The sequence below is a fragment of the Acinonyx jubatus genome, chromosome B3, assembly GCF_027475565.1.
Source record: "Acinonyx jubatus isolate Ajub_Pintada_27869175 chromosome B3, VMU_Ajub_asm_v1.0, whole genome shotgun sequence".
In the NCBI taxonomy this organism is placed as follows: Eukaryota; Metazoa; Chordata; class Mammalia; order Carnivora; family Felidae; genus Acinonyx; species Acinonyx jubatus.
In genome coordinates this window covers 117,069,376-117,092,794 of record NC_069386.1, presented here as the reverse complement: position 1 = coordinate 117,092,794, position 23,419 = coordinate 117,069,376, and the positions used below count along the sequence as shown (strand labels likewise).

Here is a 23,419-nt window from a genome sequence, read left to right as displayed (position 1 = left end):
ATAAACTTAATTTTTTTTGCAATAATTTTAGATTTATAGAAAAATGGTGACGATAGCACAGAGAGTTCCCATAAACCCGTCGCCAGTTTCCCCGATGATTCACATCTGCCATTTGTACGTGTACCTTTGCTACAGCTGATGACCCAGGTGCCATGCCCCCAGGTCCCCAGGACAGTCGGGGAGGAGAGGGCCCTGCAGCTCTGGTGGGAGCAGAAGGAAGACTCCAAGGCCCCTGGTGATCTGGGGGTTCAGGAGACAGAGGAAGCTGAATGGACCAGGCCCCAGAGGTCCATCCGACCTCCTGCCACCAGCCAGACTCCTCATCTATCCCTGCCAGGCTCTTCCTGGCACATGCAGCCCTCTGTGGGTAGCCTGTTGGGCCTGGGAAGCCTGCAAAAAAGTCTTTCTTCCAGGTGCTGGGTTGCAGGATCCTTGGGGAAAAGTCCCTCCCAGGATCGCAGTCGGCACTGAGCAGGGTTTCCCTTCGTTCAGCCCCTGGCTGTCCAAGCCCTTCCTTTCCTGGTCCTTGCTTTCTCTCCGCAGTGTCCCCACCTCTCCCTTCACTGATTGCCTGTGGGTTTGTCTATGGGTCCCTCTGCAGAAAGCAGCATGCCTCTTCTCAAGGCAAACCCCTGGGGCGGTTGTCATCTCCCACATCTCTGAGCATCCCAGTTGTCCCCCGGATCTAACCGAGTGGGGGCAGGGGGCAGCTGCCAAGGTTGGCCCCTGGGCTTAAGAAGACTATGTGGGTGTGCGCCCTCCCTCCCCCGCTTCCCCTGTGCTCGTGTGGCACCTTTGCCAGTTTCCTTGCTGCTTCCTCACAACACTATGACACTGGAAGGACAGACGTTATCAGTCCCAGGAGAGAGGCACAGAGGTCAACACCTTGACTCAAGTCCCACAGATATGCTTTCATGGCCCCCTATCTCACGCCTCCAAGTCCTTAACCTTGGCAATTCTGTGTTTGACTTATTACTGTGATTCCTTGAATTCTCTCTTTCCCTCCAAATAAGACGGCTCTGGCCGCCACCGTATCCCTACCGCCTTGCCCCACTGCCTGGTACTCAGGAGATTCTCAATAAATGTTTTTAAATGATTGAATAAATGGATGAGTTAGAGGGAGAACATTCATCCGTGCATTCAACGATAGATTGTCAGGCCCTTTGATGGTTCCTGGGGTTAAAAGATGAACAGGATATAATCCCCACCCTTGAAGAAATCAGTCTTGTGAGGAAGATAGACTTGGAAACAAAAGATTACACGAAATTACACACGATACCGTCATGGAGGGATGTCTAGGCGTGTTCAAGTGCTAGGAAAGAACTCTCCTATAAACTCTCCCTGGAGGATCAGGAAGGCTCTGGGGAGGAGGGGGCTTGTAGGGTAAGTGGCAGTGCCTCTCCTGGAGTGGTGGGGGCGGGCAGGGTGGAGGAAGGGCATTCCTAGGCCAAGGGGCCACAGTGGGCCCTACAGGGACCTGACTTTCTCAGAAAAGGCCCAGGGGAGCCTGTGCGGGCAGGACTTGAAGCCAGGCTCTTGGATCTTTCCCTTCACCACATCGCAGTTGGAGATTTCCCACATGTGCCCTCAAGGATCGGGGTCCGGGAGGATTATACCCACTCCCAAGACAGGGTGCGGGGACTACTGGCTCCCTGTCATTCTCCTTTGATGATGGCCTGCCAGGAAAATCTCTTCTGGGAGGGAGTTCCACATCTGAGGCAATTTGAAACAGTCTTATGAGATTTCTGAAGCCGAAAGCTCAAAGAGAAGCTATCCGGCCAGCTCCCTCCTCTCCCGCAGCTTGCAATTCCAGCCAGCACATCATGGAGCAGCTGTCTGCAGGCAATTTCATGCAGTCCTTTCCCACGTTTACTTCCTGTCTCTTTAACAGGATTTAGCTCAGGTTTGTTTGACTTTTACTTCCAGAGACCGCTGCCTTTCCCACATGTTGCCGTTGTGTTTGGGTTGTAGGCAAGATCTTAAGAGTGCACACATGTACACAAAAGGAGGGAGTCGGTACTCTGGTGGGGGTGGGGGGCAAGGCGGGATTGGGATATTTCAGGTGTGTCTGCAGTGGAGGAGGGTCCCAAATCACGGTGACAAGTGCCCCTGGAAGGTGGCGTCCGCTCAGTGAAGAAAGGCAGGCCACGGTGTCAGTGCAGCTGGAGTACTTTCAAAAGAGGAATCTGGTAATTTTGATTTAAAAATGCCTTCATGGATTTACTTTTTATGCTACCCATACGTACACCATCCTCACCCACGGAGGATTCCTGGATCCCTCCTCCCCTGACGTTTTTACATCAATTTTATTCTTACTTGTGTCTTTACAGAAAATGGCACAGAAATCACAGGTTTGGAAGAGCTAGAAGTTATTACAGTTCCGTATTTCGAACACCTCAATATCAAGTTTCTTTCTTCCCACTCTATGTACAGTATTTACACGGCAGGGGCTACAGTCTAACACTTCAAACCAACTGGGGACAAAGACAAGAAGAAGAAGAGGGGGGAGTTCCATGAACGGGATGAGGAAGAAATCAACTGTTGATACGGAATTAAAACCCCAACTCACTGTCTCAGACCTTCCTCTTGCGAGGTATTCCCTGCAAGGGTGGGTGGCATGGCAGAGGGAAATGTCAGGGGGGTGAGGGAGACCTGCGTCTGGCCCGGGGGCAGCTGCAGGGAGGCCACCCGTACGGACAGTTCCTCTCATCCGCAGACAGGAAGAAGCACCCTGTCACCTATTCCTACACGGTCACTATGTCCATCCTATTCTAGCGGGCAGACAACACGCATACACCGGGCATGGTTTGAGTTGAACACCGGCACCTGCTTTGCTCTCCTTTGAGCCCTTTCTCCTTCTCACCCTTCTGGTGACCACTCCTTGATGCCTATAATAGCCCCAGGCCCCCTCCAAGCTTGGCCTCCCGAGGATGGTCTGGATCAAGTGGAGTCGAGATCTGTGGCTTCTTACGGGTTCATTTTACAGCTGGATTGGGGTGCTCCAAGGCAGGACACATGCGAACCGATAAATTGCAAGAAGCTCTAGAAGGGTGTCTTGCATGGCAAGTCAGGGTCACAGGCATCACACCAGGGGGGTCAGGATGCTTCAGAACGCAGGCCCCAGGGCTCCGGGTAAGAGTTCGGCCTCCCCAACAGTGCCATGACCACAGCATTTGTGACGTGTACCCCCTGGCTGCAGGGCCCAGGCCCAGGACTCTACAGATATTGTACATGGCCCCGTGCGGTGCTGGGACCCATGCTGGGGGGAACGGTGGGGCGGGCTGGGTGTGGAGAGGGCCGGCAGGTTCCTAAGGGTGACCGTGGAGGGCATGAGACAGAGGGTGGCCGAGGGGCTCAGGCTGAGACCTTCCAAGTTTAACCTGGACCGTGGGCAGAGGTTGTAGCTGGACCTGCGGGGCAGCACATCCACACCGCAGAGGCCCAGGCCCGGGCCCTCAGGAAGGAATAGGCTGGCGAGTGCAGTTTTACTGAAGACTGGGGGGCTCAGGACGTTGGTGCCAGAGTGCAGGTCCTCAATCCCTGTCACCGCTGTGGCAGGCAAGGAGTCTGCAGCAGTGGGCTTTGGGCCCGGCCAGAGCAGAATCCGTAGCGGGTGTAGAGCTGGGAAGGGGAGGCTCTTTCACGCGAGAGAACAGAGAGTAAGGGGTGGATTTGGGCAGGGAGAGTCGCCAAGGGATTGAGTGAAAGCGGCTTGAAGGGGTGGTCTGGGACAGCAAGAAAGCTTCTGAGGCAGGGCTGTTGGGGTGAAGGGGAGGATGCTGGAGAGGTCAAGACCAGATAGGGGGTGTCTGCGTGGCCCAAAGCCTCGGCCAGAACTGAGTTGTGCCTGAAGTCACCCCGGGGGTCATGGAGGGCCTGTGGGGCCGGGGGGGGGGGGGGGTGCAGAGGCCAGGCCCGGGCCCCGCCTCAGAGAACACCTCCCGACACCACAGGCCCCGAAGAGAGCAGAGTCCTGGGGTTCCGGTAGCTGCGTGCCCTTGACCTAAGCCATGTCCTCAAGCTGTGGTGGACTCAGCTTCTCCGCTGGCCTGTCTTCTTCCATGGCGTCCTCCTCCTCTGGCTCCTCGGTATTCCGGGCCAGGCTGTCGGGCCCAGACACAGTCCCCAGCACTTTGGTGCTGTGCTCCTGAGCTCTGGCTCGGAGCGCCGCAATGCTGTTCTCCCTCAGTTCCTCCTGGGACATGGCCGCTGGAGGGTCGGGGCCCCGCTCCTCTGGCTCCATCTTGTCGAGTTTGGGCAGGGCCTGGCGCTCCGCCTCGGGCTTCCTCCCCGACTCCGCTGCGGCCTCCAGCGACTTTTTGTGCATCCCTAAAAAGAATTGTTGGTATTCGGGTTTAGAAAAGCGCCTGGGAAAGCCATCTTGAACTGAAAACAGCAAAGATAGAGAGAGGCCAGAATTAAGGACGAGCAGAAAGCCTTACTTCACACACCGCAGTCACGCGAGTCCCAGGGGCTGGGGCTGGGGCAGCGGGAGGGAGGCCAGGGGATGGGGCTACAGACCAGCAGCTGGGCACCAGGCCTGCAGAGGGCTTCTTCAAGTCAGGTTCCCCGGCACCTGGGCACTGGGCAGCCTATTCTGTCCCTTCCTAAGCATAGCACTTGCCCCCCACCCCCATCTCTCCCTCCCAGGATTCCAGATCTTAGAACCCCACGATAGGCTTGTGCTGCTTACCAGACATAGGCCTTGAGGGCAGGTGGGGGAAGATGGCAGGAGAGATTTAAGGGGGAAGAAGTCCTTTGGGAAAAACCAGAATGGTGGCCACAGGGACCTAGGGGTCCCCTGAACCCTCAAGAGGGGCGGTTTCACTCACCACAAGCCCACCTTTGGCCAAGGGGGGAGGAAGGTACAGACCCTGGGGCGACAGCCACACCCTTATCAGAAGACAAAAGAACCCAAGTTCCGGGGCCTGGCAGGGATGAGAGTCCTAGCCACCCAACAGGGGGGCACAAGGGATAGACACCGAGCCCTGGGCCCAACCTGCCCTCTGAGCCTCCTAAGGATGACGAGGAGGGCTGTTTTGGAGTGCCTGTGTCCTGCTAGGCTGTTGTGGCCAGGTCTCCCTGCTCCTGGGTTCTGTCCCCTCCTCCAGGGAGCCCGCTCTCCTCACCACAGGGGCAGGGCCCCAAGGAGGGTGCGGGCTCTTACCCAGCAGCCACGGGGCACAGGAGTCCATGATGCCATCCTTGGCCGACTTGAGGATAGACTCTGGCAGGGGGATGGAGTGCCGCACCATGGCCCCATAGAGCCCGTACTCCGCCATGACGCTGCTCCGGCCCCAGCACTTCTCCCGTTTCCTCCACTTGGCTCTGCGGTTCTGGAACCAGACCTGCAAGTGAGGATGAACAGGTCAGGGGCGTGTTCTGAGAGACGCTGAGGCCGGGCCCTTACCTCAGTGTGCCCCCTGGGAAGGTCCCCACCCCTTTGCTGGCAGCTGCATCCCCTTGTGACGGCTGGTCTCTCCAGCAGGGTGTCCTTACTTAAGCTCCCCCGCCCCACGGTGCCCCTGGCGTTCCTCCAGGCTCCGAGTGCCCAGAATGAGGACACCCAGTCCTGTAAGAATACGATGGGTGAATTTTTTTTTTAATATTTTATTTTTTATTTTTGAGAGCGGAATAGAGAGTGCGAGCGGGGGAGGGGCAGAGAGCAATGGGGAGAGAGGATCCGAAGTAGTCTCTGCAATGACAGCAGAGAGCCCTAACGGGGTGGGGGGGGTGGGGGGCTAGAACTCCTGAGAACCAGGTGATCACGTCCTGAACTGAGGTCAGACACTCAACCCAATGAGCCACTCGGGTGCCCCTCTTTTTCTTTTTTCTTTAAAAAAATTCTTTAACGTTTATTCATTTTTGAGAGACAGAGAGAGACACATTGTGAGTGGGGGAGGGGCAGAGAGAGAGGGAGACACAGAATTGGAAGCAGGCTCCAGGCTCTGAGCTGTCAGCACAGGGCCTGACCTGGGGCTCGAACTCACGAACTGTGAGATCATGACCTGAGCCGAAGTCGGCACGCTCAACGGACTGAGCCACTCAGGCGCCCCTTTTTCTTTTTTAAATCGAAGCAGTTCTAAGGTGATGGAATAGAGGCCTCATGACAGGGTCTTGCAGGTGGACAGTCCCCAGCATGGTCCTCAGTTCGCCTCTGAGAAGCCCCACCTGGATAGCTCTCTTGCAAGTGTGCATGCCTCCAGCATATAAACAGAATCTCTTGGTGACTCGCAGAGAGACAAATGCCTTCCAAGGGCTGGACTAACCGCACCTCTTGTTCAGGGCTCCCTCTCCACCATAACTCCAGGGGCCAGAGCTGTCTGGGAAGCGAGCGAGGGTGGACCCAGGCAGCAAAGGGCATTGCACCTAGGGATCAGGAAGCCGGGGGACACACTCCCAGGAGGCCTGAGTCAGCCCCCTTTCTCTGCCGTATCCTGGCTAAGCCCTCCTCTGCCCTCCATCCTCCATTCACCCTCTCCCCCACAGTTTTGGATCTAACCCTGAATGACATTTAGGGGAGCTGGGCATCCATCCCTCAGGTTAGAAGACAAAATTCTCCTGGTGTGCAGAGAAAGCGGGGTGCAGACCTAGGAAGGTGCAGTGGGGGGCACCCTAGAGATTGTTTCTCTGGCCCCAAAGCTGACTGGTACAGGGCATGGGGTACCCTCGGGGTGTCCATAGCACTCCAAGCCGGTGCTTGGGGGAAGGTAGATTCCTTGGTCTCCCAAAGCAGCTTTTCTGAGATTTCCGGCAGCTGCCAGGAGTCAGCGCTAGGGACAGCTGCACTGTCCCTCAAGCAGGTGAGAGGCCCTGGAGAAACCAGTGGGCGCTGTTAGGATCCCAGGGCCGGCCAAAGGCCCCCTCTTGGCCCCCTCACGGCCCCTCCGGGCCCTCACCCCCAGGATGGCGAGACGGCCGAGACGCCCCGGGAAGTGGGGGGCTGAGGGGGAGGACAGAGGCGGGTTCCGGGAAAATCTATTAGTTTCCTCTGCGATTTCCATTCCCTCGCCTGCGCGGGGTCCCCCGCCCTTCCCTCCGGGCCCCTCCCCCTCCCCGGAGGCGGAGGTTTCAGCTTTTGATGAAAAATTGCTCCAGCTCTATTCAGGAGGCGGCAAAAGAAGAGTCACCCCCAGGGGCAGCCCTGGGCTGATTGAAAAATAAGTTAATTTCTGTTTGAATCGATGGGCCTCAGGCACTGAAATATCACGGGAAATTAAAGCGGCTGCTCTCTCGGGAGCCGCGGCATTGACCCGCACTAATTAATGCTGGGGAGGCAGCGCGAGCCGCGCCGCGAGCCGCGCCCCCTCCCCGGGGGACCCCAAACACTTCTCATTTAACTAATTAGACGGGGAAAATTGGGTGTTAATTTGTTTAGGATTTTTTCCCCTCTTTCCCCCGGCAGCTCCCACCCCAGCCCCCACCCCGCGCGGGGGCGCGGGAAATGAATGCGGGGCTCGCCGGCAGATGGCTGCCCGGGTCACTCTGCAATCTTCTCCGACTTGATTGCTTGATTAGGTCGTTAGCACATTAAAAAAAAAAATTGCTTGCCGTCTGGCGCTGGCGTGATGAGTGGGACGCGCGGCAGCGCCTGGGTAATTTATCTTTTTATACGGCAAAGAATTTGATTTCAATCTGCAGATATATGGGGCGCCTCTGACACCTGTTTAACATCGCGCCGCTGACAGTTTAACCCTTTGCTGTCTCGGCCGCCGGGAGGCCCCGGGCGGGGGTTCGGATCCGCACGCCCCCGCCGTTCCCGCCGCCGCCGCTATGTGGCGCAGTGAGAGCCCCGACGGCCCCAGGTAGCCGCGAGTCTACGGCTGCGCGCGGCCGGCCGCCTACAGCAGAGGGCGCCCCGGCAGCCCCGCCTCGCCTCCTGACAACCTCCCCAAAGTCCCGTGGTCACAGACACCCTCTGCGGGGCTGCGGAAAGACCGCACGCTCCACGCACACCTTTAAATAGACCCAAATGTGTGTGACCCCGTTTTGAAACATCTCCATTTGTAAACAACCAGGAACCCATAAAAATGGGAGAGAAGAGGCCCAAGACGCCCTGGGCTTCGCCACCCGCAATTACAAAACTGTCTCTCGTTCCACCCTGGGTGGAGCCGCCTGCGGCGAGCTGCACTTTTGCCACCACCGGGTTTGGCACCTGCTGTTCCTGCTCGGGCCCTCCTGGAGAGCTGCGGAGCCAAAGTGCGGGACCTTTCCCCTGGTCTGGACCCAGGACCGCCAGGAAGGCCCCTGCCAAGGAAAGGGTTTATGCAGCTTGAAAGCCACTAGATGGCTGCGCTTCGTGTGCTACAGAGCGGAGATCAGCAATGCAAGCCCAGGCTACCTCGCCCATCGTCCTGGCCTGGCTCTAAGCTGCTTAGATCCCTCCCCAGCGCCACCTGTCTGTCCTGCAGGCGCTCTGCCCGACTATCTGCCAACCCCAGTGAGATTTGTGAGACCTCTGTCTTGTCCTGTCTTCCTTCCCAATAGCCCTCGGTGGCCCTCTATAAGTACCCACTTGTCTCAAGCTGCCTTGTTCCATGGAGGATAAATCTAAAAGGACTAATTCACATAAAAATGTAAGTGACTTCTGGTTTCATCCACCTCTCAGAGAAGGCAGAAGGATGAAGCCTTTGGCGATGGAGCGAGGCACCGAGTCTGACCACAGAGAGTTGGGAAGGCTTTCTTTATGAATCTAAGTAAGACATTTACTTCCTGGTCAGGAGCTAACCTTCTTGCTTGAATATAGTGCATTATAAAACAACAAGACCACAACCTCCTAACTGGAACCCATGCAGCCAGACTCCACCATGTTTTGGATTTTAGAAAGAAAATGTGATGTAAATACCACCATTACATGGCATTCACTGCAGCAGCACACCCATAATCAAACTCATTAGTTTGGATTTCTGCAGCAAAGCATATGCATATTCATACTAAAAAGGATGAATAGGGGCCCCTGAGTGGCTCAGTCGGTTAAGCGTCTGACTTCAGCTCAGGTCATGATCTCATGGTTCGTGAGTTCGAGCCCCGCATTGGGCTTTGCGCTGCCAGATCAGAGCCTGGAGCCTGCCTGCCTGCCTTGGATTCTGTGTCTCCTCTCTCTGCCCCTCCCCTGCTCAGGCTCTGTCTCTCTCTCTCTCTCAAAAATAAATAAAACATTTAAAAAAATAAAATAAAACAGATAAATAAAAGCATAGGGAATAATAAAGAGCATAAAGTTGGGTCTGGTTTTTGCCATTAGTGAGTTTTGGATGACGCACGTAGGAAAGAACCCTGTTTTCAGCATGGTTTGGCATTATGGATTCTGGAGAAGGGATTGTGGAGTATGCAAAGGCAGAGACACCCCACCCGCCCCAGTGTGGATGCCTGGGAAGATGCAGCGCTCTGACTTCCTCTGGATTCCATGAGCACTGGTGCTTGGGGTGGGGGGCGGGGGGCAGGGAGCTGGCGGGGGGGGCAGGACTCTCACATGGAAACAGCATTTTTATAGGAACACTAAAGAAGGGGGTACAGACTTGGGATTCAGATTATCTCTGGGGCCTATAAACAGAACCATTTTCCTGGGTCTCCTAATTTGGGCAAATGAATAACCGGTCTGCAGATCAGACTTTGCCCACAGACATTCCCAGGGGAGTTGGTGCCAGCTGGTCGTTCAAACCAGGAGTCATCCGGACCCTCGGTTATGGGCTCCTGGAATGCCTGGCTCTCTGCAAAGACCAGATGCTGCTCCAATTTATGGAGGAAACCTGGACAGCCAAAACAATTTCTTTTTAGGACAGTTGGCAGGGACGCGGTGGCGGTGGTGCCTCGGAGGGAAGTGGACAAGGAATGAGCATTAACCCTAACCACTCTTCATATTTGCCTTTCTCTTCCCTTCCTGGAAGCAACCAGCATGTGTACAGAACTTTGAAGTGTACGAGAAGCACTGAAGGCAGACAGTCCTGAACTGGAATTCTCAGCTGTGACAACGACTGCTGTGTGACTTGGGGCAAGTTCCTTGCCTTTTCTCAGTCTCCATCTCTTCAAATATAAAACAATACCTATTTTTCAGGGTTGTTTGAGGATTGATGACAGAAGTGAAAGTTTCGAACATCCATGCTCGTCACACAGAAGGTAGGTGTTCAGGAAGTGCTACTTGTTATTTCAATGGAGGCACAGAATAGCAGCAGGAGTCTGCCCAGAGGGAACGTTAATCAACAGCATTACCTGCCCCTCTGGCCTCCTCTGCATGCCCTTTAGCAAGGCTGGACTGACAATAATAACTGCAGAAGAGGGGCAGAGAGACAGAACCAACCTTCAAACCATGCTATTTTAATACAGACAGCCTCTGGTTTCCCCTTAGGCATCCAGAGGGCCCAACGGATTTCCCTGCCGCTCTCAGCACATGTGTAAGGTATTGCAGGCCCTTGAGGCTCAAATGCAAGAGAACACCCATGCAGGTGCCCAACGCTCCCTGCAAATTGGCCGTGATCAGAAGCTAGGAAGCGTAGGCCCTGCAAATTGGCCATGATCAGAAGCTAGGAAGCCTAGGTTGGAGATCCTTGCTCTGCCTCCAACGGTCTTGGTGATCTTGGGTGCATTTCTTAGCCTTTCGAGCTTTGAGTGCCTCATCTGTCCTGTAATACCACCCTCTTGAAGGTTTGTTATAAACATGAAATGTAGCAGTGCATGGGAAATGCCTGGCACGTAATAATAATTCAAGACCCCTGGCCTGATGCTGGATGAATTCTGTGGATAAATGTGCAGCAAGACGCGGTTCCGCTTTCCAGAAAATGCTCAGTGGAAAACTTTTTACCTAAAGCCAGGTCCTTCCTGGCCCCGCTCCCACCTCTGAGGTTCCTTCTAAGCATTTAGATCTTTTTCCCTACTTGGTCTCTTGGTTCTAGCAAGCGCCGAATACTCCTTCAGTCGCTCGCTCCTTCAGTTTCCTGGCTGCCCACTTTCTAGAAGAGACTGCCCCTCTCATGCGACGGTCAGGTCTGGAACTCTTCAGCAGAACCTGTGTAAAGGTCATGGTCCTCACCTGCCTGACACTGCAGGGCTCTGAGTGCCTGAGCAGGGACCCAAAGTGACGCCCATAGTCGCCGGATTTGGCATTCCAGGCAAGAACTTCCGGCTTGGGAAAGGATCTGGGTTTCCTGGTGCATTTCCCCTCAGAGGTGGTGCCCCAGCAGCGCTCAGAAAGCCCAGTAGGATGCCTCTGGCTGTCAACAGCTAGTCTGGCAGGTGCCTCCACAACTGGCAGAGAGGGTCCCAAGAGTGTGTGCCTCCATTGATAGACTGGACCTGGGGAGGGGTACTTGCCAAACAGGTGCCCTTCTGCCATAGGGCGCACTCGGAGCAGACCAGGCAAGGCTGTCAGCCATTTCTCTCGCTGTGCGTGTGGCCAGCATGAGCAGCTGTGGTTGTGCCCATGGCTTCTTTCCTGTCCTGGAAGCTCCCATCTTTGCATTCCCACCGGACAACATGTCCAGGGCTCCTTCCCTCAAAGGTCTCCCAGGAGACCCTCTGTGGTTTTCCCAGGACTGTCCCCCCTAAAGGAGACATCTTGTACAATGGATGCTCTTTGCACATTCTGGGCACTTGCCTCCCCAGGCCCCGCCCTCCAACCTTGTCTTCCTGCCGGCAGGCCTGGCTCTGTCGGCCATGTGGCAGTTCCCATCACATTCACTCAGCTTCTTTCCTCTCTCCTCCGGCTGGAAGCTGATTAATTTGGGCTCATTGCTGCAGTGATTTAATGACTTAACACTCCACATGCGCTCAGCATTCCTGACACCATATTTCAGCGTCTCCCTTCCTGTCCCAGCTTCAAGCTCAGAGAAGCTGGGCCTTGCTGCAGCCTCTGACGTCCAGTAGGGGGCGGCTTTGCCCACATTTCCCAGTAGCCCAGGCAGCATCCTTCCGTGCACACCTGACAGGTCATCTTGTCCCTCATCCCGCCCTGTCACCCCAAACTCTACTTCCCTCCACTCATATGAACCCACCTGAAATGCAGAAACTCCTTTCCTGAGCCTCTGTCCCAGCATTTTTACTTTGGCTGCCCACAATCACCTGGAGAGCTTCAAAAACATACAGATGCCCAGGTTTCACACCAGAACAGCTGGGCTTGGAAGCCCAGCATGGGTGTCTTCCAAAGCTGCCCTGGGATGCTAATAAATGTTCCAGGCTGAGACACCCTGCAGCCTTCTGTCAAGGTACATCTTCTATCTTCTGGAGTAAAATTCCTTAAAACTTTGTTCCCTATCCTTGGGCAGGGATCCCTTTAAAGGAGGCAGAATGGGGGACGCCTGGGTGGTTCAGTCGGTTAAGCATCCGACTCTAGATTTCAGCTCAGGTCATGATCTCATGGTTCGTGAGTTCCAGCCCCTCATCAGGCTCTGCACTGAAAGTGCAGAGCCTGCTTGGGATTCTTTCTCTCCTTCTCTCTCTGCCCCTCCCCCGGTTGCTCTCTCTGTCTCTCGAAATAAATAAAACTAAAAAAAAAAAAAAAAAAAAAAGTCAGAATGGAACAGCACTAGTCAGAGAATCCAAACCATGAATTTATATACAAGAATGTGCCCATTCAAAAAAAAATTTTTTTTATGAGAGTGTGTTTTTGAGGTTTTTTTCTTTAAGAATAATGTCTGTTACTCAAACAAATTTTGGTTATTTTTTTTTGAGAGAGACAGCGTGAGTGGGGAGGGAGTAGAGAGAGAGGGAGAGAGAAAATCCCCAGCAGACTCCACACTGCCTGCGCAGAGCCCAGCGCGGAGCTTAAACTCATGAAACCGCAAGATCATGACCTGAGCTGAAATCAAGAGTCAGACCGTTAACTGACTGAGCCACCCAGGTGCCCAATATTGGTTATTTCTATAAAGGTTTGATATAGGTCCCCACCTGACCTCAAACCATCTCTGTTCCCCCAGCTTCAAGTCAAAGCGCAGGCTTCAAGCTCAAGAGGAGGTGGTGAATTTCCGGGCTTTAGACGCACACCCAGGTTCGAACCCTGTGCCCCCCACTTGCCAGCTGTGTGGCCTTGGGCAAGTTGCTGTGCTTCCGTTTCCTCAGTTGTCACCAGGATTTAATGAGATCAGCGCTGAAATGGAGTGAGCACTGGGCATTTCCCCGGGCATCACGCGGAATTCATTACGCACGGCGCATAGCATCTGCACAACAGGCAGGTGTCACCATCATCCCCATTTTACAGGAACCAGAGGCTCTGCAAGGTGAAGTAACTTGTCTGGTCACTCAGCTGGGAATGGTGAAGCCAGGATGTGTTTGGCTCCGAAACAGTGCCACTAATCACCCTACCTACTCCATTGCCCTGTGCACGTCATGTAGTCAGAACACCTGCACATGGAGACTGCTCTGTAAATGACAGCTGTGATTGTCACTGACACATGCTAAGGCTTTCTCCCCCAGCGCCACCTGGGGCAAGGACATTTAACAGCTCACAAACACCTCCTGGAGGCAGCATTTAGCCAAAGAACCCTGTGGTGCTCAAAGACTGAGAGATTCTGGTCTCCATTCTCCCATTTCTACAGTCCTCACAGTCCCAAGGGCAATCAATTTACTCCACACCCTAGCTCCTCCTTGCTGGTTCCTGCAGCTTCAGACGCCACGGATAGATGCCCCCCCCCCCCCACCCCGCCGTCCCCAGGCAACTTAGAGAAGTGGGGGGGGCATCTGTGGCAACCGCAGTAACAGCTGAGGAAGAGTCTTCCCCCAAATCCCTCACACACTCCCACCCACCATCACCACCGTCACCACCACGGCCAAACAGATTTTAGGACGACCCACCGCAAGAGACAGTTAGTTGTTCCTTCCTACTGGTCAGTGGTGCAAAAGTGAGGCCTGACAACAGGGGAATTTTTCAGCCGTCCACCCCAGCCGCTCGTAATAGCCAACTTTGTGCTAAGGAAGGGCCAGGTATGGGTTGCCACTGCACGTTGACCGGATCGGGCCTTGGCTTACACACACGCGCACGCACACACGCACACACACGCGCACACATACGATTCAGAATCAACACCCAGGCTTACCCCACTGGACCCAGTTGGGTGGGGGATGACGGATCCAGGCCACCATGGATAATGTACCAAACAGATAATCTGCTTATGAGTAATTGAGCTCATTGTTAGTGCCAACGTCTAAAGCTACTGGCTGAAATTCCATATCACTTTCCAGGGGAGAGGAAGACTCTTCTGGAAAAGTAGCTCATGTCTCATTTCCAATTCTCGGGTTGTCCAATGAGAGAACACAAAACAACCCACAACTTATCTGGTTCCTTCTCCCCCCAGCACATATCCCACCTGGAGACCCAGGGTTCTTGACTGGGAGGGGTTTCAGGAAGTCAGGACACCCCCTACCAACAACTTTTCCCAGCCTTAGCAGTGAACTGTTCTGGACCATTCCACTGACGGGAGCAGCTTTCATTTAAGGATGTGATCCAGTTGAGGCAAATCCAAATCTGGATTTGCTCACTCACTTCTTCTGCCTCATGGAGGCCCTGCCTAGAAAACCATCCGACTTCATCTCCTCCCAGAGAAACCATTAAGCAGCCACACTCCTGCCCAGCTAGCGATGTTCTGGCCTTGGGAAGGTCTTCCTGCTGATGAAGGGAAGCCCTGCACCCACCACAGCTGAGAACACTCCTGTCCAGACCCATGGCCGGTTATGCCGCAAAACTCTCTAGGAGAGGCGCACCTGGCTGGCTCAGTCAGTGGAACATGTGATTCTTGATCCCAGGGCTGTAAGTTCAAGCCCCATGTTGGGTGTGGAGATCACTTAAAAATAAAATCTTAAAAAAACAAAACAATGAGCCACACTTACAGGCACAAGTCCCCAGCCACATCCCAGGGCAGGGCCAGCTGTTCACGTGTGAGAGGAAGAAGAAGCTTCCGGTGGATGGGTGGATGGACGTGGTGGGGAGTAGACAGAAAGGGAGGGGGCAACCTTTTCTTCATGGGTCAGGGGAGTGGAAGAAAGGGAAACAGAATGGGGTCAGGGCTAGAAGCCACTCTCCCCCTCTCCCCACCTCTGGCCTTGGAGCAGACATTTAGCTGTCCTAAGAGATATTGACCACAACAAAGACCCCACTGAGAGCCCATGACCCACCCAGCACTCCTTTTCCCACCACAGGCCCCTTCACGGTCTGCCTGACATACGCCTCAGGAAGCCTAGGGTCTAGAACAGCAGGCCAGGCTACGTCATCTAAGTCTCTTGTCCCCAACAGTGCCCACGTCACATGGTGGGTGTTCAGCAAATACCTGTCAGCTTAAATGAACTGTTATTCATAAGGACCCATAGCAGGGGGGTGGGAGATGGGGGTCACAGGTGTCCGGGAGCCTGGGGCAGTCAATGCCTCCGAGGGTGGGGAAAGAGAGAGAGGGGGACTTGGGGCTCTGTTACCTGTATCCTGTCTTCCGGTAGCTCCGTTTTCATGGCCAGCATCTCCCGGGCATAGACATCTGGGTAGTGGGCTTCATTGAATGCCTTCTCCAGCTCCTCTAGCTGGTAGGAAGTAAAGATTGTCCTAAAGGGAGCAAAATGACACACTCAGGATCCAGCAACTGAAAGACACTGTTCCAGAGAGGATAGAATGGACCTCCTCTATGCCACCTGGACAGACCCCAAATACAGGCTGGCTCAGCACAATCCGACATAAACTCCTTCACACACACACTCATAGCTTAACACTCTAGACTCGTCTTCATTCAACACTGAAGATCCACCCTGCCCTTCTTGGGAGGACATTATTTCATAATGTCGGTGACATTTCATAGTGGGAGTCTTTCTAGAAGCGATTTGGGGGAAAGGGTGTTCAGAAATTTTAGAAAACTGTAGAAAGCCCTTCTTCTTCCTTCTAAGCACAGAGTGAGGGACTCACCAGATAACTTAAAGCCTCTGGCCCCCTGGGACATGCTTCCCAGTTTCCTCTCACAGACAACAAGTAGTATAATAGTCGATCCTTTTTTATTTGGTCGTTGACCTTTTAATGACATCCAAGTTCAAAGACCCACCAGAAAGTCAAATGCAACTGCAACCCCAGTGTTTGTACAGCTGAGAACTGAATCTCCCACCTCCGCATGCACCCCAACACCTTGCCCTCCTTACCGGCCCTTCCCCTGCCAGCATCCAAATTTACTAGCTCCTTAGAGCTGCCTGCAGACCCCCTCCACTTCGGGGCGGTCCGTTCTGGTCACTCTCACTCTGAGAGAGCCTACCTACACAGCCCCCACTCCCCACAGAGCAGTTTCCATTGACCTGTTTGGGTCCTGATCCGTTTTAAAAATCTGGTACAAGCTACAGCCTTTCTTTCGCCCTGGGCCAATGTGCAAATGAATATGGTCCAACACAAAATTTTACCTCCAATATCAGGGGCTTCATGGAGCCCATCTTTTTTCCATGAACTATACACATCCACTTAAAGGCACAAATTCTTCTCTTTTCAGACCTTATAGTCCAGATTCCACAAACCCATTTGTAAAAATGGTACATTCCATGCTTGAGCCTCTGGGATCTGACCCTGGGACCAGCACGGGGTGGGGGGTGGGGGGTGGTTAGAATCCTTCACTGACGGCCCTCACTTTCACCCTTACCCAACACAAGGGAAAAGTATAGGTGTAAGCCCCAGTAGGTCCTTGTGCTGGTGTGTCGGCTTTAATATCTTGGGGGATGATGCAAGGGATGTGTGAGGAAGAAAGATTCTGCCCTTTATAGAAAATGACTGGCTTGATTCTAAATCGTTTCTCCTATTCTCCTGGGAGGGGGGAATGGAATGTTTATGTATACAGAAAGTGAATTCTTCAGAATTTTGAAGATCTGCTGGTTTCTATTTTGCCCTTGTCACTTACTAAAGGGCCTCTGGAAGAGATCGTCCAAATAAACAATCAAAATATGCAAGCCGTTTTCAAAACTAGGGAAACAAAGTCACACAGGTATTGTAGTTTGGCCAAAGCCAAAGAAGAGACATTTAGAGATTTAGAACCATTCAAGTGCCAGCCTCTGCATGGGAGAGCTCTCATTGAAAAATAAAACAAAATAAAACCTCAAACCCCCCAAACTTTCCCTTAGTCCTGCCTCAGAGCGAATCCCTGTGTTGACACCCGACGTGCCCTCCAGGGAGCCTCCTGTATCCCCAAAGTGGGATCCAAACCCTGCTCCTGGCTTTGCGCAGAACCCCAGCCCCTTTTGGTGCCCACTGCATCCTGTCTGCAGAGCTGAGCTTTCCCAGTACAGAGAAGTGCAAAATCTGAGAGACTCCCAAGGCTTCTGCTCCATCCCTCCTCCCTTCTCTAAGCCCAGCATATTTCAGAGAGAAAAAGAGATGCCCATCTCTCATCACCAGACTCTAGGGTCTCTTACCTGAAATCCTCAAATGAGAGAAGTTCAGGAAAAAATATTTTTTACTAATTAAAAGCTGCACTGGCAATCAGTCGCCATTCTAATAATATCTCTAATAATCTGCTCCCTTCGTGCACCAGACATAACCTGAAACCCAGGGCAGGTGGTGAGTTATACTGTCGCACAGAGAAGCCTCCAAAGCTCCCAACCATCTCCTCAGAGGGGAGAGTGTCAGAGGAGGACAGTCAGGAGCGTTAAGCATAGACTTTGGGCTATGGGTCAGCCAGCTCCAGGTGCCACACAAGGACATGTCCTGGAACAGAAACACTGTTCCGGCATGCAGGGGATGCTTTTTCCAGACCTCTCCTTGCTATGTGAACCCTGCTTCTCATTCCATACCAGCACAGAAGCAGTTCAGCCCGGACTCTGAACTGTCCTCCCTCCATGGTCCCCGCGTCTGTCCCTGCTCGGGGAGGCTGACAGGATTGCCCACCCTGGACCAGCACGAGATGGGCGCACTAAAAAATGTTCTAATGAATATGTGTTGGATGAATGAATGTCCAAAGTGACCCAGGATCAATGCTTCCGTTTAAAACAAAACGAAGCTAAACAAAACAAAACCACCGCCGGGGTTACTGAGAAACCAAGTCAAAGTTCAGCCTCATTCCAGCCTGAACCTATTGGGGTCTTAGAGGCCAGGAAAAGCCATTTTACAAGGTGGAAGCCAATAGAGGGGTTTTCAGGGGCTAAGGAAGAGGAAAATGCAAAAAAGTACCCAGAGAAAGGGTGCCAAGAGGCTGAGAACGAACTGGGGAGAAGAGGATGGGGTGGAATGCAGCAGGGAGAACTCGCAGGGGAGAAATGTTGGGAGAGTCAGCAGGAACCCTGTGGAGATCCCACCTAGACTGGTGCGCAGAGAGAGATTTGGGGAAACACACCGGAGGGTGAGCACCGGGAAGGAGTCTGGAGGCAGTGCTTGCAGCCAGTCGGGCAGATTTCTGGTTCTTGCTTCTCTATTTCCTTAAAAACCTCCCCATAAATTCCTACAAGGACCGGGTAGCTTGTGGAGTGGATGTGGACAGGAATGAGAGTCTGGGGTGGGGGCGGAGAGGGTTTACTTTTCAGGAATTACCTTTCAGCACCTATTACATTGCAAAAAATGTGCCAGTAATGCCAGTTTGAAGGCATATCTTTTAAAATTCTCCCTTTAGCCTGTGCCCTTATGCAGCCCACTCCACTCCAGCTGGGGCTGGCGGGGTCAGCCAGTCCACACACCTTCCCTCCCCATTTTACAGACGAGGAAACCGAGGCTGGGGGACGGGAAGAGACTGTCTCAGGATCACAAAAGAGCAGAAGCCTAACGAAAAATTCCCATCAGTGCAGGTATCACGCTCAAGATTTGGGGAACGGTGGGAGCAGAAGACTGGGGGGGTGTGGCAGAGAGGACAGGGGCCGCGGGAGAGGAAGGCGGTCCCGGGGGCCGAGGGCAGAGGGGCCGGCGTGCGCGGGAGGTACGCGCGGCTTTCCGAAGGTGCTGGTGCAGGGATCGAATCTGGGGGCCGTCTGCCCCTCTCCGGCTCGGGTTTGGCCTTTCCTTTCTCCCGAAGGGAAAAGCCCGCCCCGTGCCGCCTCCCCGGAGGCCACACACCATCCTCGCCCCGTGTGGCTGGACGCCGGGGTCCCGGGCGGATGCCCCCAAACAACGTTCGGTCTCCCCGCCCCGGCACAGCCTCAGGTTTCAACTCACGAGCCGGCGAAAACAGGGTCGGAGCGACCCGACCCCCACACAGGACACGGCAGGGAGTGGGTGAGCAGAAGAGGTAGCAGAAGGCGCCGCAGGGGCCTTACCTGTGTCTCCGCTTCTTCCGTTTCTTGGTCTGGTTTAAAGCCGATTTGGACATTTTTCGGTCGCTGGAGGAAACATCTTCAGAATCTGAAAACAGGGCGGAGGCACATGCGGCAGGATGGGGGGAGCGCTCGCCGGCGCCCGGGGACTTGAGGCGCCCGAAGCCCGCGAGGGCCCCACCCCGGGCCGCCTGCGGAAGCGCCGGGGGCCTGCTCTGCCCGCCTCGGAAGCCCTCCGAGAGGGCGACCCCATCCCTAAGCCCCGGCTGGCTGTACCCGCGCCGGCGCCCCAATCCGCAGATTTTGAACAGATTTCGTTGCAAGAGAGGCAAAGGCCCCAACGCGCCTGGGGCAGGGACGGCAGTGGAGCGAGGCAGCCTCAGGGAGTCGCGGGGCCCGCGGGCGGTGATCCCCGCGCTGCGCCCTGCCCCGCGCCGGCAGCCCCGGCGCCCCGGGCCTTAAAGTTGGCCCCGAGGAGCGGAGCCGAGGCGCCGGGAGCTGGGCGCCGGGAAGGGCTGGGGTCTCCCCGGGCACAGCCCCTTTTTTCCGTGCCTGCAGAATGCGCCCCCGCTCGAGACTGGAGAGACTGCGACGCGCCACTTTTCGTTGCCCCTCCAAATAAAAATAAATAAATAAAAAGATAAACGAAAAATCGGGGGAACTGCCGAGCGAGAGCACGAGCCGGAGCCCGAGCGGGTGGGGACGCAAGGCCTGGAAAGCAGTCCAGGGAGGGCGCGGTGGGGTCATCCCGGGGCCCCCCCCGAGCCGGCAGGCGCCGGCATCGGATGTATTGTGGCGTTTAGGAGCAACTGAACGGCGGCCGCTTCGGCCGCAGCAGAGGCCAGGTTGTCCGAGCGCGTGGGGTGAAAAATAAACCCCAGCTGACCAACGTGGGCGTTGTGGAACGGAGAAAAAAGATGAAGGAACAACAACTTTGGATACCAGGGCTGGGGCCGAAGCGGGCACCCGCTTCCCCGGGCCTCCAGCACACGGAACAGAGCGAGGGTCCTCCGGGAGGCCGGGGCCGCAGTGGAGCAGCGGAGCTGGGGGCCCGCAGCCCGCCCCACGGGCTCCGACACGCCAAGCCCGGTTTCCGGTGGGGCCCCAACCTGGCGCCGGGGCAGAGCGGGGCCCGACGAGGGGACGAGAGAACAGCGCGGAGGCCGGAAACGCCGGGGCCGAAACCAGGCGGCCAGCGGGAGCATCCTCGGGGCCCCTGCCCCGGGCGCGCCAGCCCCAGGCCGGAGCTGCGACCCCTCGGCCAGGCGCGAACTTTTGCGCCCGGGGGAGGCCTTGCGGTGCCAGCGAAAGCCGACGGCGTGGAGCTCCGGCTCTTGCCCCCAGTCAGGCAGCCTGGCAGCCTCGCCCTCACCTACCCGAGCTGGCCGTCTGGCTGGTGTCCAGCGGCCCCGACGCTCTGCCCAGCGGCTGCAAGTGGACGCTCTGCGGGTCGGACAGCACTTCCAGGAAGGTGGGCTGCGCGTAGAAGCCGGGGAGCCCCCCGGGCCCCAGCAGCCCCATGCCGCCCACTCCTGCGGGACTGAGCACGGAGCGCGCCGCCAGCAAGTGCCCGGGGGCCAGGCCGTCGAGGGCAGCCCGCGGGTGGGAGCTGGGGGGCTCCTTGTTCAAGCCCAGGATCTCCTGAATGCCGAACCCCGTGCACCTGGCCGGGGCGACCCCCGAGGAACTCTTGGCCACAGTCTCGGATTTGGGCTTGCTCAGCGCTTCCCCTGCTTTCCCCGTCATCTCCCGGTTCTTTGGAGGGGCTGAGGCCGCAGGTCTTTCGCTCCCCCCACCCCCCCGCCGGGCTCCCTGCTTCGCGAAGTTGGTCCCAGGTGCCCCCTCCGGTGTCTAATGCTCTGGAGCCCCAAGGAGATTCCCCTTTTATCCAACCAGGCGGCAGCCCAAGTGGGGTCAGAGCTGAGCAGCCAATCACCGGGGCCAGGAGCATTAGGAATTCCAAAAAGCTGGCAGCTCCCGCCGCAGGCAGTACCGAGGGGCCAGGGCGCTGGGGGCCGGGCACCGGGTGGACTCGGCAGGACGCCCATGGGCAGGGACCCCAGGGGCTGAAACGAGTCAACAAGGTTCAGGGCTGTTCCAGGAGGCTGGGTGGCTTGGGATTCTGGGCAGAGCCTGGCTGGGCCAGGTCCCTGGGGTGGGGTGGGAGGATGGGCTGAGGGCCGGCACTAGAGGCTGGGAGTCCTCCTCCCTCCTTTGTGTCCAGTGCAGGTTGACAGGGTCAGAGAAGCCCAAATATGGGATCCTTGTGTAAAAGGCAGAACAAGGAAGAGGGGTAAGTGGGCTGGGCAGGGTGTGTGGTGGCATGGGAGAAAAGAGGAGGCCAGGGTGTGAAGAGGGAGATGTGTGGGTGGGAAGGGCTCCACATTTGCCTTGCGGCACAGGATAAAGTGCCTGGTTCAGAAGAGCTACTCAGTAAACATTGACCCAATGAATAAATGAATGCTAAAGGGGTCCAGAGTAAGAGTCTCTGGTAGGAGAGAACAGTGGTGATTTCATTTGGAGAACAACCATGGCCATCTGAACATCTTCCTAGAGTAAGCATGACGTGTGCCCAGCTTCCATGGAAGGACTTCATTTATTCTTCCATCCATTCATTCGACTAAAACGGACTGAGCACCTTGCCAGCTCTGAGCTAGGAGCCAGGGGTTCTGCAGTAATTCAGATAGACAACACAAGGGATCGGCTATCCCTTAGAGTTCACTGAGCACACAGAACGAAGAGGATGGGATTGTTGGTGGGGAGGAGAGGGGTGGCGAGAAGGCGTTAGAGGCCATTAAAAGGTGAGATCGTGTCTCCAGTTGAGTGGGATCCCTTGACTAACTCCTGTGTTGGAAGTTGCAGAATTGCCACCAACTGGGCCAGTTGAAAAGTGGTGAGAGGCAGGAGCCTTATCTGGGGAAAAGCCTGAATTCCAAAAGTGGGCAGTGGAGCCACTGGTTTCCTGCTTGAGGGCTCTGCAGGGAACATGATCCCCTTGGGCCCAAATGTGAAGTGAAGGTGATTCTACACACACACACACACACACACACACACACACACACACACCTGCCATGGACCTCTGAGCCCCTGCATTACACCAGCTCAGCTAATTCTTCTGTAACATTCTTGGGGCCAGGGACTGTCTTATCTACGTTGGCATCCCCCTCTACTGTGCCTAATATACACTAGGTTTTAAATCTTTCTTTCCTTTCTTTTTCTTTTTCTTTCTTTTTTCTTTCTTTTTCTTCCTTCCTTTCTTTTCTTTCTTTCCTTCCTTCCTTTCTTTCTTTTTTCTCTCTCTTTCTTTCTTTCCTTCTTTCTTTCCCTTTTAAGAGAAGTAAGCCTTTATTTCCTTGCTTCACAAATAAAGTTGGTTGAATTGATTGTTTTAAATATTTCTTGAATCAAATTCACCCTATGAGGCAAGATAAAGACAGGGTTAGTTTCCTTAGGCCAAGACTGGAAAGCCAGGCTGGGGGAGAGATTCCATTCAGGATTTCTTGGCCAGTCAGCTGCAACCCCCCAAATAAATCAAAACCTCCTAACCCAGCCTACTGCCAGGGTGTCTAGTGCCCTTTGTGGCTGGCATGAGACCAAACTGAGAGGTAAGAGGAGACCCCATAGGGTATGGAAACTGAGGTCTTGCTATCAGGGCTGTTATGAGATGGGTCTCCGCTCACTGTGGCCTGGTCCACACAAGAGCTGGAATTAGATTGGGGTATTTCTCAGTGAGGGAAGTGTCTGGAAGAAGTAAACTGTTCACTCCAAGGCCTGCCTCCTCATCCCATAATAATGTCATTCCTACTGTGCATCTATCTTGCTCATTCCCTTTAGGCAACATAATCTGTCCTCACAAGAACCCTTTTAGTGTCTTGGATCCACAACTGAAAGTTGACATAGCTATTCTTGTTTTTTTTGTTTTTTTTTCTTATCTTTTTCTTTTCGTTTCCTTGTCTTTCTTTTTTCTTTTCTTTCCTTTTCTTTTCCTTTCCTTTTCTTTCTTTTTTTCCTTTTATTTTCTTTTCCTTTCCTTTTCTTTCTTTTTTCTTTCCTTTCCTTTTCTTTTCTTCTCTTCTTCTTCTTCTTCTTCTTCTTCTTCTTCTTCTTCTTCTTCTTCGTGTAGTTGATACACATGGCATAGATATTCTCACTTGCAAGGTGCAGATTCAAAGATATGCAATCTTGAGGTAGCCTACACCTTGTATTCTATGGATTTGGGTTCCATGTGGCGTCAGTCACGTAGATAACA

General features: G+C 54.5%; 1 protein-coding gene across 1 annotated transcript; it reads right to left on the bottom strand.

Annotated features, from left to right (window-relative positions):
- Window positions 1-2,245: 2,245 nt before the first annotated feature.
- Window positions 2,246-21,543, bottom strand: VSX2 (visual system homeobox 2). The gene is made up of 5 exons (XM_027066151.2): window positions 20,547-21,543; window positions 19,174-19,258; window positions 15,391-15,514; window positions 5,168-5,348; window positions 2,246-4,386 (listed from the first exon to the last, which is right to left on the bottom strand). Exons 1-5 carry the CDS (start codon window positions 20,914-20,916, stop codon window positions 4,004-4,006), a joined length of 1,143 nt encoding a protein of 380 aa, XP_026921952.1. The 5' UTR covers window positions 20,917-21,543; the 3' UTR covers window positions 2,246-4,003.
- Window positions 21,544-23,419: the final 1,876 nt, after the last annotated feature.